The sequence below is a fragment of the Cervus canadensis genome, chromosome 7 (assembly GCF_019320065.1).
Source record: "Cervus canadensis isolate Bull #8, Minnesota chromosome 7, ASM1932006v1, whole genome shotgun sequence".
Classification (NCBI taxonomy): domain Eukaryota; kingdom Metazoa; phylum Chordata; class Mammalia; order Artiodactyla; family Cervidae; genus Cervus; species Cervus canadensis.
Window position 1 is genome coordinate 11,993,758 of NC_057392.1, and position 19,868 is coordinate 12,013,625.

The 19,868-nt window shown below is 45.0% G+C and overlaps 1 protein-coding gene across 2 annotated transcripts in view; it reads right to left on the reverse strand.

The window, feature by feature from the left end:
* Positions 1 to 19,868, reverse strand: part of EPHB1 (EPH receptor B1) — a 452,225-nt gene that overhangs the window by 142,083 nt on the left and 290,274 nt on the right. For both annotated transcript variants that reach the window (XM_043474344.1, XM_043474345.1), the window contains exon 4: positions 16,381 to 16,536. In XM_043474344.1, coding sequence (XP_043330279.1) covers positions 16,381 to 16,536 — 156 coding nt within the window. The remainder of the gene's footprint in view (positions 1 to 16,380; positions 16,537 to 19,868) is intronic.

Genomic DNA, 19,868 nt, shown 5'->3' on the forward strand with positions numbered 1-19,868 from the left:
AAATCCACGCACCTATGGACACCTTATCTTCGACAAAGGAGGCAAGAATATACAATGGAAAGAAAAGACAATCTCTTTAACAAGTGGTGATGGGAAAACTGGTCAACCACTTGTAAAAGAATGAAACTAGAACACTTTCTGACACCATACACAAAAATAAACTCAAAATGGATTAATATCTAAATGTAAGACCAGAAACTATTAAACTAGAGGAAAACATAGGCAAAACACTCTCCAACATAAACCACAGCAGGATCCTCTATGACCCACTTCCCAGAATATTGGAAATAAAAGCAAAAATAAACAAATGGGACCTAAGTAAAATCAAAAGCTTCTGCACAACAAAGGAAACTATAAGTAAGGTGAAAAGACAGCCTCAGAATGGGAGACAGTAATAGCAAACGAAGCAATGGACAAAGGATTAATCTCAAAAACATACAAGCAACTCCTGCAGCTCAATTCCAGAAAAATAAAAGACCAAATCAAAAAGTGGGCCAAAGAACTAAACAGACATTTCTCCAAAGAAGACATACAGATGGCTAACAAACACATGAAAAGATGCTCAACATCACTCATTATCAGAGAATGCAAATCAAAACCACAATGAGGTACCACTTTATGCCAGTCAGAATGGCTGCTATCCAAAAGTCTATAAGCAATAAATGCTGGAGAGGGTGTGGAGAAAAGGGAACCCTCTTACACTGTTGGTGGGAATGCAAACTAGTACAGCCACTATGGAGAACAGTGTAGAGATTCCTTAAAAAACTGGAAATAAAACTGCCATATGACCCAGCAATCCCACTACTGGGCATACACACTGAGAAAACCAGAATTGAAAGAGATACGTGTACCCCAGTGTTCATCACAGCACTGTTTATAATAGCTCGGACATGGAAGCAACCTAGATGTCCATCCAGCAGATTAATGGATAAGAAAGCTGTGGTATATATACTCAATGGAATATTACTCAGCCATTAAAAAGAATTCATCTGAATCAGTTCTAATGAGATGGATGAAACTGGAGCCCATTATACAGAGTGAAGTAAGCCAGAAAGAAAAACACCAATACAGCATACTAACGCATACATATGGAATTTAGAAAGATGGTAGTGATAACCCTGTATTTGAGACAGCAAAAGAGACACAGATGTATTGAACAGTCTTTTGGACTTGGTGGGAGAGGGCGAGGGTGGGATGATATGGGAGAATGGCATTGAAACATGTAAATTATCATATGTGAAAGGAATCTCCAGTCCAGGTTTGATGCATGATACAGGGTGCTCAGGGCTGGTGCACTGGGATGACCCAGAGGGATGGGATGGGGAGGGAGGTGGGATGGGGGTTCAGGATGGGGAACACATGTACACCCATGGAGGATTCAAGTCAACGTATGAAAAAACCAATACAATATTGTAAAATAAAATAAATAAATGGGAAAAAAAAAAAAAAAGAATCCACCTGCCAATGCAGGAGACACAGGAGACGCAAGTTCAACCTCTGGGTCAGGAAGATCCCCTGTGTGAGGAAATGGCAACCCACTCCAGTACTTTTCCCTGGAGAACCCCATGGGCAGAGGAGCTTGATGGGCTACAGCCCATGGGGTCGCAAAGAATCTGACATGACTGAGTGACTGAATCTCCCAGCACCGCCCTATGTGGTTCTAAGAGAGACTTGTGTTGCCTCTTTCTGCGTGTACAAAAAGGCCCAGATCCTAAGACAACAATTCAAGGTCAAGGGAACAAAAAGAAAAGTTGAAAAAGGCAGGTATACCTCCCAGAAAGGTATGGGTCATCCAAAATCAAGTCCTGATTCTGACATGTCATAGACACACTCATTTTTGGCATGGGAAGGAATCCTGGAGGTTAGAGTGTGTCCCTGGTGGTGAATGCCCTCTACTGTCCTTACCTGGTTGGCCAACTTCTGTTTGATTTCTCCAGTGATGGGAAGCTCACTATTCCCACCACCAGGAAGTCCTTTGCTAATGGTAATCATAACCTATTTGAAAAATATAATGAAAAAAATTACCTATTCACAATAGCCACAAATCCCATAAAATTCATATGACTAAATCTCACAAGGCTTGTAGAATGCTTGTATGAAGACAACTATAAAACTTTACTTAAGGACATAAAAGAAGACTTGAACACATGCTCCTGGATGAAAGGATGCAGATCATAAAGATAACTGTCATCTCCAAAGTAACCCATATATTCAGTGCTTTCCCAGTCCCAATGTAATAGGATTGATTAATGAGTTGTGCCAAGCTGATTTCAAAGTTCATCTTGCAGATAAAACTGTTTAAGAGTTGGCAAGACATTTTGACAATGAATAATATGTACAAACTTCTTTTACCAGTTATTGAAATATACAACAAAGCTACCATCTTCAGAACAGCTTAGAACTGGTGCCAGAAAAGACTAAAACAATCAATGGTAAGGAATAAAGATGAGTACAGACAGGCACTTAGTCTGTAACAAAAGAGGCATTTCACTAACATTTTGGATAATTCAGATGGAGCTGATGGGATGCTATTTTTAATAAGAGAAATAAGAATACTAATATCATGTCTTACACAAACTAAGTTTTAGATGAAGGAAGGAGCTAAAACTAAACACCATATAAAGAACTAAAATAAAGTGAGAGTGTTTTTATATATTAAAGTGGGGAAGACATACACAAAATCCAGGCAAAAAGTCAAGACTGAAATCCCCCAAACCAGAAATAAAAAAAGGTCAAATTTAAGCTCAAAAATTAAAAATCTCGAAAATGCCAAAAATGTATTCATAGAGTTAAAAATAAGTAGAAGGCTGCACAATCCCAAGTGGCTCAAGAGGTAAAGAACCCACCTGCAGTGAAGGAAATGCAGGAGACATGGGTTCAATCCTGGCGTTAGGAAGATCTAATGGAGGAGGAAATGGCAACCCACTCCAGTTGCCTAGAAAATCCCATGGACAGAGGATCCTGGAAGGCTATGGTCCATAGGGTCACAAAGAGTTGGACATGATTGGGCACATACACAGAAGAGGGCTGGGGGACAAGATGTCACATTTAATTGACAGGCATCTAGAAGTCAATTTTTAAAAACAGAAAAAGGGCAAAAACAGTCAATTTCCAGGAGACAAAATAAATTTGTCAATAAATGTATGAAAAAGACAGTGATTTATACTAAGGGAAATACTGTCAAAATTTTTAGGAGGTCGGTCAAACTGGCAAAAGCCTGAGTCTTGATAACATCCAGTTGAGCCCGTGGGTGTAGAAGCAAGATGTACGCCACTGGTGGGGGTGTCACTTGGTCAAGTCCTAGTCCTCTGGGACAGCACTTTGATTGGCTTTCTGAGTACATGCGCCCAGCAACCCAGCAATTCTATTTCTAGGTTAATTTCCTCCACAAATATAGGCTTGTGTGCCCTCAAGGTATGTCTGAGCATTTTCATTTTTATTTATATTAGTGAAATGCTGTGTTGACCACCTATGGGGGACTATATAACACAGCAGAGGTGACTGTGCCTCCACCCTCTCCCCTCTCACCCACTGTCCCCCCTCCATCATCTTCTGCTTTCCCCACCCACCAATTCTCTTCTCTTCCCCAGTCTTGCTGAAGGTCATTCCAAGCCACTTCCATAGAGCTCACAAAATGACACTAGACCAATCACACACGTAGTCCTTCACTGTTTCAAATGGGCAGCAGCATTAGTTTGGGGTCAGGCCATCTCAGAGGCAATGGAGCGCCCTCCTAAGGATTGAAGCCTAGCACTGAGGGTAAGGAGCTCTACCTGGTCAGGTCTGGGCAGAAATTGGGCCCTGCCACTCACGAACAAATGTATGAGCTAGGGCACTAGCCATGCTGGACCTCAGTTCTCTCATCTATACATTGGGAATAACAGTAGTACCACTTTATATTCTGTGAGGGTAATTGAGAAAATCCACACCAGGGCTTAATCAGCACCAGCTATCATGTTAGACGTACTGTTACTTGCTTGTGCTCTTGATCTAGTTGGTTGTGGCCAGGGGTACCAGGCACATGGTACTTGGGATCCACTCAGAAAGGGCCTTAACCATAGGCTATGGTGGTGCACAGCCTTCACCATGCTTGGGGTGCAGGCATGGGTGTGACTGACCTTAACAGAGCTGCTTGCAGCCCTTTCACTGGCATGACCACAAAGCCTACCCTTTGCTCACAGTACAGTGACTTTTCACCTCATGTGAAAGTTCCTCTGTGCTGGCTAGCAAATAGCATCCTTGAGGGGAATAGAGTGGCTTTCTAACTTTCCTCACTGAGCACTGGCAGGGCTTGGTGGTGACCTGGCTTCCCACTGCCCCCTCCCCCAACTGCCCACCTTCTGGGCATGTCTGATGCAGCAGAGCCAGCCTGTACCAAGCTGCATCTCAATCTCACTACACAGGTGCCATGCTGGCCTCTTTCCACTCAACAACGCTGAGCATCCTTTACTGCCACTTACAAGGTGAGCAGAGCTTGGTGATAACCCAGAGGATCTGCTCAAAAACCCCCTTAGACATCTTCTTGCAAGTCTAAGTCCATAGCCATGAGGAGCTAGGGGGAAGCAACATATCATGACCACCATTGCCCCAACCTTCTCTCTACAGAATGGGAAGGGAGGACAGAGGGACTTTTGTGTCCAAGTGGCATTTGGCCCTCTACCCATCAACCCCTGAGACCATTCACTCTTCTTAATGCGGTCTCAGAGTCAGAGCACCTTGGTTGTGCTGGGCAGAGGTAGTTTCTGGCATAAGTTGGAGGGAATACTGGTCCTTCAACAGTTGACTTAAGACTGGAGCCTGCTCTGTCTGTGCAAAATCATCCATGATCATTTACCCACTGGGGAGTCTAGACTTTAAGCCCACAGCCAACCCCCATCATAAGAATTCTCAGTTGTCTGGCTCCAAATGTGTACTTTACAGCCCATTGCACGGAAATTTTCTCAGAAGACCAACACAGAGTTTCAAAATAAATCACTATGAAATGCTAGTGTCCTGGTCCTATGCCACACATAATTCAAAGAGTATGGACAAGCCCACACTGACTACAAGACTCATTTCTTTCTACTTTACCCAATTTCCCATACAATTCAGAAATCTTCCTGGCAGGAATACCTCTTCGTACAATTCCAGTCAATGTACTTCACTAATTACACAGGTAGCTTTGCTCACTTGGACAGTGTTCAGAATACATCCTTATGCTAATTGAGAGTGGCTTCCTTCTATGAGAATCAAAGACACCTGGAGCCCCTGGTCTCAGTCACACCCAAGCAAAGCCATCAGTGACATATGTGGGTCTCTGGCTCTAACTGCTTTGTTTCATTCACATGTTTTCACCAGTCAGGGGATATAGAAGATCACTCTCATGATTTGAGAAAGGGTTGGCTAGTGCCAGGTTTCTAAAATGGCAGGTAGAAGGTCAGAGAATGAAAAAGAGGGTGGAGCCAGGAACCCCACCCAGTGTAATGGAGTTGAGCGTGGGTTCTGAGTCCAGCCCTCAAGGAAGCTTAATGATCAGTAACAGAGAGGTATAGTAGGCTCATATGGTACCAGGACTGATTGGCAGTGGTGAAATTGAAAGCTGATTGCAAAGAGGAAATTGGCTGAAGGTCTAGGAGTGAGTCCCAGACCTAACCCCCCTAGGGGACTTGGGCTTGGCCTCTGGTGTCAGAATTGGATCAGGATCTGATTCTGGGTTACATGGATGGAAGAAGGAGGGACTAGGGGAACCAGGACCCTAGTCACATCTGGGGATCACCTGTGAGCGGCTGGGGACCAAGGTGGTCTGCACCAGCAATACATGGATTTGTGATCACATCATGATGGGGTCGAGATGGGCATGATGATATAAGATTCCAGTCAACCTAGGATGACTCTCCAGAAGCGATTGCTCTAAAATGCCCATTCCCCCCACCACCCCCCACCCCACATTTTCTGTTCTGATTTTGGAATGTGCAATCCAGATATGACTCAAACCTTATTCATAACAACCAAAACACAGACAAGTTTTTGAGACCTTACCATACATCTGATGCTGAGTTAGGTGTATACATCATCACAACTCGGCACAATGATAAACAACATCTTCATTTTATGGAAAAAATGGAGGTTCAGAGAGGTTAAGTAACCACAGTAACAGAGGGGTAGAGTCAAGAGTGAAGTCTGGTCTGCCTGATCCCAACAGCAGGCCTCTTACCACTTGGCTATGTTGGGCACCTACCATGTAAACACACAGAGGGGATTTAAAAAAATCAGATTATTATGTCAACAGCTTCCAGTCCAGTGGACAGAGAAAGCCCTACACCTGAACAGATCTGAATAGAAGATTCAGAGCATGCACCTTCTTTCCTGGGGATGAAGTAAGATGCTGGCAGAAGAGAGACGATGTACAGCCACGTGCCTCTGACTGTCTCCTCTTTTGAGGAGGAGAATTAGAGCAGGGAAGATTTAAGAACCCTGAGCCATAGCTGCCATCCAATTCAAGCGTCCATCCCAGGCCAGCCCCGCCTGGGACCAAAACCTGCAAATTAGACATCAAAGCCATTGCCTGAAGGCCACCAAGGAGCATTCGGGACAACAGTGAATCCTCCAGCCATGCATTAGACAACTTTGTTCTGATTTTCAAAATAGAAAAGAGAGTAGATTAAATGAATAAATTTTGCCTCAATCCCCTCCTACTTCTGAAACTTCATAGTTAAATCAATGCTTTCTGAGTCTTAAGGAAACAGTGACAAAACCCAGCATGGGCCTTTAAGTATTCAGTTCAGTTCAGCCACTCAGTCGTGTCCGACTCTTTGTGACCCCACAAATCGCAGCATGCCAGGCCTCCCTGTCCATCACAAACTCCCGGAGTTTACTCAAACTCAGGTCTATCGAGTTGGTGATGTCATCTAGCCATCTCATCCTCTGTCATCCCCTTTTCCTCCTGTCCCCAGTCCTTCCCAGCATCTGGGTCTTTTCCAATGAGTCAACTCTTTGCATGAGGTGACCAAAGTATTGGAGTTTCAGCTTCAGCATCAGTCCTTCCAATGAACACCCAGGACTGATCTCCTTTAGGATGGACTGGTTGGATCTTCTTGCAGTCCAAGGGACTCTCAAGAGTCTTCTTCAACACCATAATTTAAAAGCATCAATTTTTTGGCACTCCTCGAAGTATAAGTCAGGACAAATGACATTGTTTCTTTGTCTAAAAGTTTATGAGCCTTTAGAGAAAAAGAATATAGACAACGTACCTAGATTTCAAGGACAGTAACTGAAAAAAGTACACAGATACTTGTGTACCAAAGGAAGAAATGTTAGCTAAATGATAATTCCAGTGCTTGGATTCAAGCTGCTTTGAAAATAGCACAAAAGTAGAGTGTACAACTCCAATAATAGTAGTAAAACAAAATAGCTTTCATTGACTGCATCCTATATGCCAAACACTGTTCTAAATAGTGTTCTAAATATTACTCCATTTATACCCTTGACAACACAGTGAGGCAGATGCTAACACTACACCCACTTTATGAATGAGAAAATGGAGACAGAGAACTATGTCACTTGCCCCACATCACACAGCTGGAAAGTGTCAGAGCAGTGCTTGAACTCAACCCTAGAGCATAGACCACAAAGCCCACACTTTCAACCAATTATGCTAATAATTTTCAGTTGAAATCAGTTTTCAAAATGGTGTATACTTGAAAGAGCACCATGCCCAAACCCACAAGGCTGAAAGGTCTGAAGTTATACATGTAAGTGTGGGAAAGAAAAGACCCAGCTGGGCAGTATGTCCTGAAGAGACAAACAAAAACTTTGAATGTTTGGAAGTAAAAATGTCTGATTGGAGCCCATGGTTTGATAGGCTGCACCGAAGTGAACAATCAACAGGATCCCAGTCTCAGAAGAGCCACCAAATTTCTGTGGACCATGCTTGGAGGTCAGGGTCGTATGTTTCATTCTGGCTGCCATATTTTAAGAGTTGGATTGATAAATGTGAGAGATTCAGAATAGGCAGCCAGGACACTGAGGCTCAGGAGATCATGCACATTAGGGAGTAGATGATGTTTGGCCTACAGTAGGTGATTGAGGAAGGATGAGAAAGTTGTTCATAAGCAATGGAACCAAAGGCTCCACCTGCAGGACACTGCTCCTCAGTGATGGACCAGGGGTGAGGAGGGGAGGAAGGCAGTGCCTGATCCAAGGTGCAGAAGCTCTCTCTTACAGTGATAGGTGATGGCTGCCTAGCAATGGAGTAGAGCCACCCTGCAAAAAAATTCAGCTGTTTGTCATCACAAATATTCAGAAAGCTAAAAATGAAATGACCACTTCTCAGGGTTGTTGGACAGATGAGGCTGACACCAGGGAGGAGTTTGAGAGGCAGGGCCTAGAAGGCCACTCGAAGTGTTAATAATCTGTGACTCCAAATGCCCATAAGACGAAATGTTCTTAAGATGAAAAACTGAAACAGAAATGTCAGCGCTTATGCCCAGCTATTAGCTTAAAACTTAGAACTACATGATGCCTCCTAAGGGTTATATTCACTTGGGCCCAACAACTGTGAAAAGAAATTGTAGACTATAGAAGTGTGAAAGCTCAAATACACAGGCAATGCTGACCCTTCTTGAAACAGCAGTGACAGCTATAAATAGCTTTCAACTCACTGTCACATGCCCTCAATTCTACATCCAGGTGTATACACTATCCGAATCCAGGTGCTCAGAGAAACAGCTTACCCCATGACATTTGTTCCTCCGTGACCCTTGTTGGAATTTCACCTCAAGGAAAACACACATTACCTCCACTTCAAAAGTACAAATGATATGTTTTTACGTGGATCACATACCAGGGTAAATCAAGGAGCTCCTTTACCTACAGGAAGGGGCACACTGTGGAACTTTTCCTAAAGCCCTGATCAGTAATGAATGAGTAAAACTAACCTTGAGTAAAGTAGCCCTCTTTCAATAGGTTGCAACTCCTAGATGAAGAGAAACGTGTTTTTGAAAAGGTTGGCTTTGGGGAAGTATTTAAAATCATCCCCAATGTGTCGGCATGTGAGCAAGCAGTCCCCAGTTTATAACACTGGATTCCTGTGCCCTGTGGAGTGCTGTCGCCCTAGGGGAAGTTCCCTGCTCTATTGGACTAAAGGGTCCCTCCCTGAAACGATGGCACCCAGAGGCTACCCCTGGACCTTCTCACTAGGTGGTGAGAAGGACCATCTGAGGGGTGAGACCCATCACCCCATCACTCTACTCACCTGATCCTCCATCTGAGCTCAGGAGACCGGTCCCCACCAGTCACCAGTCACTTTGCTTCTGCTTCAGTTTCCCCTCCATCCTCCCTGAGCCTGCTCCAGCCAGGCGGGGCTCTCTCATCTCTACTCTCTCTCCTCCATCACTGCTCCCACCACCAAAGACAGAGAATGGAATGGAAACTGAGCCAGAGCAGGTGAGGGTGGTTCTGAGAACTAGTGAGATCCTCCCCTGAAACACTCAACACAGACACACACTCACATCACACCCACTCCTCTTCTCTTCTTCCTCGGGTATGTATTCATACCCTCCCAACCCCCCCCCCCCCCAACTCTCCAGTCTGCTACACAAGACACTGGTGGGGAGGAGCAGGTGCTTTGATTCCACTCGGCAGGAATTCACTCAGTGGCCTTTTTCCCCAGGAGTCATAAAGCAGAGGACAGAGAAACATGACCTAATTCTAAAGCAATGTTCTCAAACTTTAGTGAGCTTCAGAATCACCTGGAGGGCTTGTTAACACTCAGCTCTCTGCCTCCTTTTCTCCCTACTCCCCCTCCCCAGAGTACCTCATTCAGGAGGTCTAGAGAGGGGTGAGAATTTGTATTTCTAACAAGTTCCCTGGTGACACTGAGGCTGCTTGTCCAAGCACTGCATCTAAAAACAATTGCTATAAAGGAAACCATTACTGGCCATCTTGTCAAGCATAAGCCAGCAGGACCCAGGATCGGTGGAAGAAGGTTATGATCTGATGGCCTTACAGACTTTTCACAGAGGCATGAAGACTATCAGAACTGGCTGCAGAGGAGTTCCTTCTTTCTCTGTCATCTCAAGGCCCTTTCCATTCCCTGAGTCCTGCTCCCCTCTTCTTTATCCTGCCTGGAAAGACCAAGTTTGGGCAATGCCACACTCCTGGGCAGTCCATCCAAGGACTATGTTCCCTCTATCATAGGGACCACTCTGCTGCCCTGGGACAGTTGGGATGAAAGAGGTTAACAGCTGCCAACAAAGAATGAAACATGAGCTTAACAGAGAGAAATGGGAATAGGCAGAGATGAGAGAAGGAAGAGTGGACTCTTTTCCTTTGCTATGGGAGGCAGATTCAAGAGCAAGAGCAACAGCAAATCTCCATCACCCCATGGCCATCTCCAACATCCTCCTAAGAGCTACCAAAGTGTAGTTCTCAATTTGTGTGACATCATGGCACTGGAGGCAGACAGTCGTGAGCTTTCATCCTGGTGCTGCCATGACATCCTGTCATTAGTTCCCACAACCTCCTAATCTGAGTTCCATCATGCCCAATTCAGCCAATAAGAAGCCCCAGTTCACAGAAGATGTCACATGTCCCAGGCCACACACTTTAGGATCTACACCCAACATGCCTGCCTTGCTGCTCAGCCTCTCTGAGTCAGGAGGAAAGTCAAAGGTGGTCACTGGAGGACCACAGGGACTGGCTGCCAATGTGTCTCCCATGAGAGAGGACAGCGGTATAGGACGATAATTTCTGGAGCCCCTTCTAACACTCCACCTCTATGATCAAAACTGCAGAGGTAACCCAGTGCATTTGAAGAAGAAATAAAGAAACAAGACAAGCACTAGCTTGTCTCTGTGATCCATCAAAGTTTCTCCCATGTGGGTGATGGAGAAAAAAAGGGGTTTTGTGGTCAGAAATGTAACAAGGCAATTATTTTTACACCAATCCTTTCACATAGTTTTTCACAGACAGCAATTTTATAAGACATAATTATCTATTTTCACCTGCTTCATAAATTCCTCCTTTCCATTTCTTCCCCCATAAATAGAAATTACTTAAAACTGAAGACATGCATTTTGGTGCTCACAGGGCTGCATACTTCCTCATGCATTCCTGGCTCACACCTCTTTCCTGCTGGCCCACCCATCACACTTCCAGGACCATGAGACCCTCCTGCGAAAGAAGTGGGTCTGACCCTGAGGAGTCACGGAGTCCCTGCTCCCTGAGAACTGAGAGCCCAGTTCCTCAGCCACCGTTCCTGCCCAGTTTCTCAGCATCTCTCAGTTCTGGAGGCGAGCTGCACCTGGAATCCTCAGATGCTCTGTCTGCGGCTCCCTCCTCCGACGGCCTGTCCACTCCCAGTGGCCGTCACCTTCTCATTTGTTTTCATTGAGAGCTCCAGGCCAAGGTGAATGGTGACTGTGATCTGAACTGCACGATAGATCCTGCTGTGACACTCGGGGCTGGCATCAAACCTGTTCTCCCCCTGAGGACATCACTTTTATTTTTAGATCTCCAATCATGCTGGAAGCTTCCATATCTGCTGCAATCTTCACACTTTCCAGGGATGTAACCAAAGCAAGTTCTAACACTGATTGACAGTTTACTATGAACCAGGCACCGAGCCAAAGACTCCATAATATGATTTTGTTTAATCCTCACAACAACCCAGAGAAGCATGCATTATTATGAGGTCATGAGAAGAAAACAACAGAACGTAAGAAAGGTAAGAGATTAGTTCAATTCACAGAAACAGTAAGAGACAGAGACAAGATTCAAACTTCTGTCTGTGAAGTGCCAAGCCCACCTTCCCAATGCTACACGCAAATCAGTGATTCAATCAGCTTTCCCAGGACCTATTCAAGGAGATTGGGGCAATTTGGGGTGCCAAGACTCCCCAGGGGGCTTCAGGAGGAGGAAGCAGGAGGAGAAAGGTGAGCAACTTCCTCAGCTGAAGTCAGTAATCTTGATGTTCAGAGTCCCAGTTCCCCAGCCTAGAGCCTTTGCAACCCTTCCTGGCTGGTGGGGCTGGACATTCCCTTTGACCTCTCCTCCTGCCCACTTCTCTAAGTAGCCTACTGATAATTCCTCCTCATTAAAGGTGGTCCTCACTGAGCACTTCATATAGCCTAGCTTCTTTCAAGGGGTTCTGTTAGCAGGGGTTGGGGTGGGGGTGGTGTCACCTGTGATCTGTGACCTGCCTCGAGCCATGCCTCAGCTCTCACCTGATCCCATCATGGCTTAGGTTGTCCTTCTGTCTGAGGGTAGCCCTGACATGCTGCAGCATTGCACCCTAAACCCTTACATCAGTCTTCTCGGTCCTCCCTTCCTTCCCGCCAAACTCTGCTGAGAACAAGGCTTCTTCCTGAAAATGAGCACATGGGGCCATGGCAGGACAAGGGGACAGTTGGCCAGGTAAGAAGCAGCAGATCCAGAATGCCAGGACTGGCAGAGACTCGAGGAGGATGGAGAAGAAGGGAGCTGGGTGTCCAAGATTAGCAGCAATAACATCATCACAGACTCATTCACACAGCTCCCTATGCCCCTCTTCTCTGACTTCACTAAAAGCCCACCCCAGCTCTTTGACACAGCCTTGGGGTGCATCCAAGATCCTGCTGAATTCATGAAGTTTGTCAAGCAGGGCTGGACACTTAGGGCTGCCAGGGCAGTCAAGGAGATCCCAGGTTCTCCCCGGAGATTAAAAAGAAAATAAAGAAATGCCCACACAGGGCTATGAACGTTGTCATGCATTTTAAATGTTTAGATTAATTTAGAATAAATTAAAACTTTGAACACTATAAAAAATACAATAAATATATATGTGGTGCTTGTTTCATGAGATTAGCAAGAGTCATAAAAACATCAATTTTTTAGCAAACTACAGATATTTTTAGCCTTGTAAAAGAGTACATTTTAAACCACAAAATTTTTTGTAAAATGTCCAGTATTGTCAGTGAACAACTATTGATACAACCTCATTAAAAGACAGTGGCAACAGACCATGCCTGAGGCCTAGGCTCTTGGAGGCTTCCCACACTGTGCCCCTTTCCCCCATCACATCCCAGACCTGAACACTGTAGACACCCGCCGTCCTATGTATTTTAGAAGGACAGAGCTCCCCTTTGCCTGGTTCCTCCCAGCACCTCATTGGGTGATCACCATCCTTTGTTTGCCTGGACAGAGGTATGCACTTGCGAAGTGAACAAGCACCCGGGCCCTGCCCACCCCCACCACCCTCTATCAGCTGGCTGGCCCATGCTGACTGCCTTGCTCTACCTGCAGAACCAGCTGAGACCCTAGGCCATGGGGCAGCACTGTGCCTGGCCTCCACAGCTCCAGATATGCTCCTTGTATCTGAAAAATTATTTACACTGGTGATGTGCGATGCTTTTTTAAGAGAACAGATGGCACCTCCAATTAGAATGCTTTAAAAGGAAACCCTAATGAGATTATAAAAGCCAACAAATTGACTTTTTCATACAGTACTTCCCTGGCACACAATAAATCAAATATATAATGAGGCTCAATAAAATAATAGGTTTATTTACACTTGTTTTGCCTAGCATTGTGCTGCCAGCCAGCCCGGCCTCTGGGTCCTCTTACCCACTGCTGGCCCCTGCCAACCAGAGCCTGGAGCTGGACAATGCGTCCTTGAGCTGCTCTTGGCCAGACCTCTACATGCAACTGGGACTCTGATTTGGTGACATTCCTCCACACCCTGACATCCTGACAAGCCCTGCATTCACCTCCCCACTCTGGGTAAGATGCGGAGATTGTGGTGGGACATAGGGGCTAGAAAGGTGTGCCTAACTTAGAGCCAGCTATACCAGTGCAAGAGAGGAAAGCTTGGGAGGCCTGAGTTTAAGGAGCTGGACTCAGGACATGGGTGAGCAGTGGGCAGTGAAAGTCTACAGTATGCAGAGTGAAGGCTCTTGGATGCTCCTGTTTATCCCAGGAATCAGCTCTGTTGGCTCAAGCACATCAGGTCAGGTGACGGAGAGATAAAAGGGAGATGTCATGTGAGAAGCAGAAGAGAGAGGTGCTATATAGCAATGAGCTCCACATCTGTCATTGCCCTACCTTCTCTTGAGGTGGCCTTCTTCAGGGGCTGGATGGATTTATAGGGTGTGTACGCTGGAGTTGGAAGCTGGGGTCCCAGACTTTTATTTCCACGAGTTTATCTGCAGAGGGAGGCTGGCCAGTAAGAGAGGGTCCATGAGAGTGGAGGGAATATTTTCAGGATGGAAGCTGTGAGAACCTGGATTTTGGCAATGATGGAGACTGGTCCTTAGCCTGGATATCCAGGAAGCGGAGATTGGGCCTAAGTGGCTTCTAAAGAAGTGCATGAAACAATGTTTATCAGGCTCACAGGGACACACAGAGGAACCTCAGAAATCAGTACAGGGGTACCACAAAAGGAAGACTGGGACTCCAGTCAGCAGAAATGGAATCATTTCTGTTCATATCAACCCAGAGAGATCTGGGAAAAAATCAATTTACAAAAGGATGAGCTTTTTCTCAGTTCAAATCTATAAGCATTGATTGACCTCAGAACTTTGATCTAGAAGACACTTTCATTCTTCTTCTTTATCCAGCAAAGGTTATATATACTGCAAGGCCAGAATTAAGAAATTCTACCTGGAGTTCAGTCATTTTTTTCTGCCCATCAAGCTGCAAATATGTATGAAATGTTTCCTCCGTGTCTTTCTATACTGGGGTGGGCGGAAGGAGTTTGGTCAGAGGAGGTGAAGGAAAGGTCCTTACTCGGAGCAATCTGGGCAACGTTACCCAACACAGAAGAAAGTGCTAGCATAATTAGAGGTTAACCTGGAGCACTGACTCCTGAATGCAACAAGAATACTGAAAGGGAAAAGTATCCCTATTTTAGGCCTGCCACACTTAGGAGAGGAGGAGCAAGTTCTTGAAAGTGCTGTGCAGGGATAAACATGCTTCTGATCTCCGCCTGAGGGTGAATTATGAGGGAGAGCAGGGTGGGGAAACTCTCCCCTCCTCCAGCCCTCCCCAGGGAGCAGAGTTGTCCCACTCCAGCTTTGGCAGGATGACTGCCCCTCCCTCTACAGCAGGGAGTGGGCGAGTGGTGGGGCTGATGCACAGGCCCCAGCCCCTGGAATTTCTGCCTCAGAGATCCACGCTAGACTCTGGTCCTGTCATTTGACAGAGGCATGGAGGCACCATATAGGCACCTGGCACACGAGGACCTTCACTGGGTAACCAAAAAGACGAGTGAAGGATAACCGGACACTCGGCTGTACAGTAGAAACTCACACAACATTGGAAAGCAACTATGGCTGCTAAGTCAAGTCCAACTCTTTGGAGCCTGCCAGGCTCCTCTGACCATGGGATTTCCCAGGCAAGAATACTGGAGTGAATTGCCATTTCCTTCTCCAGGGGAATCTTTCCAACCCAGGGATCAAACCCGCATCTCCTGCATGGCCAAGCGGGTTCCTTACCACTGAGCCAATACTCCCGGATAAAGTTTAAAAAGGAGAAATACTGAGAGGCAGACGAAGGCTTCTTGAGCCTGGCTGGGTGGGGAGCAGTTTAGATACCTTACGAGAAAAAAGCTGAAATAGAGAAAAATCAGCAGCTGGCAGACAAAGTGGGAAGCAATGGTTGGGATCAATGGCTACTGCTAAATAGGAATTTTTGTTTAAAAGTGTTAATCAAGTTAGATTCTCTTTTCTACTTCTCCACTGAATGTTCAGTAGAATCTACATCCATTGCCACAATAAGTTATCAGTGGTTATCTCTCGATATAGATAATATGGTTGCATTTATTTTCATATTTACTCTTTTCTGCTCAAATTCTCTCCAGTCAACATGCATTAACCTTATAATCAGAAACTATAACAAATGTTGTTTTTATAAAAATCTACATTTAAAAAAAAAGAAAATTTTTGCTAAACAATTAGTAAAATCATGAGAGCTCTAAGGGGAGCCTGGTCACAGAGATACAGGAAGCAGAGTGAAAAGAGAGGATATTCTCAGCTGTGAAGACCAAGTGATCTTCTCGGAGGAGGTGACTGGGAGGAGTTACCAGGAATTGTTCCAACATCTTGGTGTACCTTGATATTGCACTCAAAGAACTCGCCATTTGACATTTTTAACCATCTCGTGGACAGAAATTGTCTTGCTCAGGTAGGAGGAAGGCCCTCTCATCTGGGAGGAGGGGACAAAGAAAGAACAGTCTTCACCAGTACTACTGAGAGAGGGGCCCGGCTTGCCCAGCAAGGAGCTGTCCATTTCAGCACCACAGCCAGCCTTTCTGCTTTGTACCTTGCCATTAGAGAAAGGTGTCTTAAGTCTTCCCTGCCCCAGGCCCACCACTTGCACTATCAGACAATCAAACTCCCCAGCCCAGAGCCCCTACTATACACTTACTAGTGCATGCCACTTCTGGGGGGTCAAAATCCGCTCGGTAGTAGCCGGTCCGGCAGGTGCAGATGGGAGACGCCTCTGAAGGGGATCGGCTATTGGAAGGGCAGTGAGAGCAGACCTCAGCTTCCTGGCTGGCCTTGAACATCCCTGCAGGACAAGCTGGAAAACAAAGATGCCTTCTTAGAATTAACGGAAGAGGGGCCACAGAGGCCTTTCCCCGGAACTGGAAAATGAAACATTCTGTCCCCTTAAAAAGGACACTGAGATATCCCATTGCTCAAAGTGAGCATTTCAGATAGAGGAAACCCCTATTTAAAACTTCCAAGTCTTCAAACATCCTTAGTGACATATATTTTCCCAGTACCAATGGCCTCTCTCACTTGAACAATATGAATAATGATTCTTCCTTTTCAGATGTGTCGAGAGATTTAATTGAGAAAATGAATATAATGTGCAGCTCAGTGTCTGAGGCATAAGTGCTCTATAAATGGTTATCCCCTCCCTCTTCCACCTGGTTAACAGTCGGGGCCTTACCCTGATCCACTCAGTGAAGGAATTCCACCGGCACTCAGATGGAACGATGCCCTGGTTGACAATGGGCTGGACCTATGGTTCTTAGATGTCACATTGCAACACACATGAGGGACACTGTGAGCTGTGTTAACACTTATTATGAATGATGGTAAAGAGCTGAAATTCATGAGTGATTCTTTAAGAAGAAATTAAAGTGATTTCAAGGTTACTGGCTTAACAACATCATTCTCCCTTAATTGCATTTTGAAATGCCTGGAGGTGGGGGTGGGGCAAAGAAGGATGGCTTTACAGGCACTGCACCAGGGAATGTGTTATGCACTTGGTGTCATCTATCATGTACATGTCAGTGGGGAAGTTTGGGAACGCCTGGTACAACCCAATGCCCACTAGAGCTGTCCACATATATAAGGCACTTATTCTCTTTTCACCATAGGTCAGCCTGTGAAAAGCCATGCCCCCAGAAGTCTGGCTCTAGGCCATTCCTCAAGCTTTTACCATGCCTCATCTCCAGAGACCTTTGACTCCAGACATCTGGTTCCTGCCTTGCTGATTCCTCAGAAAATTGGCCCTGCCTCTCTGCTTCCCTCAAGCGCTTTCTCACTGTCTCAGCTCCTGACTCTTCTGGTCCCCAGGAAATCTGCTCTGGCTTATCCTCCTTTGAGACCAGGCAAAACTAATTTCACAGTCAACTGGTTTTCTTACATACTTCACTAATTCATTCAACAGACATTTAATATGATCCTGCTAAGAACTTGATCCAGGGAATTTTGAGAACAGAACCTGCCCTCAAGGAGTTCTTGATCCAGTGTAGTCATACAACCACAAGCCAGGGGGCTTCCCAGGTGGCACTAATGCTAAAGAACTTGCTTGCCAATGTAGGAGACATAAAAGATGTGCATTCAATCCCTGGGTCAGGAAGATCCCCTGGAGTAGGAAATGGCAACCCACTCCAGTATTCTTGGCTGGAGAATCCCATGGATGGAGGAGCCTGGCAGGCTACAGTCCATAGCGCTGCAAAGAGTCAGATACAACTGAAGCGACTTAGCATGCACACATGTGATCATTGCCATAGTAGAAGTTCCACTACTAAGGTTTCTGCTTATACAAAGCTCATTTTCCCAAATAAACTGTTCCCTCCTGGAAAGTGCAGAATATTTTTTAACAGTAGCAGTAGCCACCATCTGTTAACATTCTTGTTAAGTGCTTACATGCGTTCCTCTATGGGATAGCTATTATTAGCTCCATTTTGTTAATAAGGAAATTGGGACACGGAAAGGTTAAAAAAATGTTGCCTAGAATCACACAGCGGGAGAAGTAATAGTGATGATATACATATAAACTATTTGGAAAATATCCACATCTCTTCTACAAAGACAAGAAAGAACTGTTACCTATGCTGGATAAGTTTTCTCACCCCTTTATTTGAAGTGAGCTAAAGGGTTTTGGTCACTCTGGAAGTGCCTGGGGGAGGAGCTCATCTTGAATGGAAGGAAATTTTTGTCATGGAATGTTCTGGAATGACATAACTCAAGCATGTTCCAAGGAGTCCATGTCCTTTGGGTTGTTAACACCTGCCACTCACAAAAGGGGTCTGCAGTCAGACATTTTGAATCTGTGGATTTAAAAAGGTCATCTCATTTTTTTAGTAAGAATTTTCCAGAAGTTCCAAAAATTGGATATAAAATGCTGTATTTTCTCACCAAGAAATCCTATTTTGAAGCACATCTCCTGGGATTCACGTTCCATGGAACACACTGGGGTAAACACTGTCTAGATGCTTCAGTAACCTTATCTTAAAGATTTCTGTTGTAACTCATGTAAAAACGGGCCACTCACTACAAATCTCAGCACATTCAAAAGAAACTTCTGGGTAGAAAGCAAAAAGAAAAAAAAAAAAAAAAAACCTTAAATCTCTACTAAAGGCTTAATAAATAAAACACCAAAGGAAAACTGAATGGTACACCCAAAGTGTCCTAGAATTTGACTTGCAGATTTATCCTTTCAGGCCCACACATTAGAGTCTCTCCCTCTCTTTCCTCATCTCTCCCTTTCTCCTTTCCATTTCTCTTCCTTCTCACCTGTGAGAAGCACTTGGCCTTTTCTACTGTGGATCACCCAGCATTACTGCCTCATCCAATTCTGGAGGTAGAGAACACATAAATCCCAGGCCTGTGCTGCCCAAACACAGAAGCTCTTCGCCTGGAAAGTGGGGGAGGGGAGCATGGTGACTCATGCATTCACTGGAGCCCTGCCACATGTAATTTTCTTAATGTATCAGTCCAAGAGAAACAAGGTGTTTTCACTTTCTTTCCAGCATTTAAAAGCCTTCTTTCTTTACATTTAATACATTAACAGCATAAACAGCCATCCTAATGTCCACAAGTAACAAGGGAGTTAGAAAGTGTCTTCCTCTGAGATCTCTGCTGAAGGAAGGCAGAACCAGAATGAGGTGACTCCAGAACGAGGTGATTCCACAGAGGGGGGCAATGACAGAGAAGGAGCCAAGCTGAACTTCAAAAGAGAGAAGTTCAGAGAAGGGCTGGGGTGAAAGGCCTTGGGAGGGGGCAAGACTCCATCCCCACTTAGCAACAGTCCTGGGTCTGATTCCTGGCTCAGCTGGATACTACCTGGGTGATCACTAGCAAGTTATGCCATCCTCATCTTGTTTATCTGTATAAAGAATCCATAAAAAAGAAATTTAACACTTCTCACAAAAACTCCCACAGGTCATTAGAATTTACTAAACTCAAATATGAAAATTTACCTAGGCTCAGGAAGAGTTAAACAGTGCTAATTCTTCTTTACCTTCATTTTTCCTGTTCCTTTTAAAAACAAGCTTTCTTTTAAGATTGAAAAGCTTAGAGTCCCAAAGTGGGCAAATCAATCCTGGGACCAAATGGAAAAATGTGTTTCTGCGCAGATTACTTCTGTTTTGTATAATGGGAGAATCATTATAT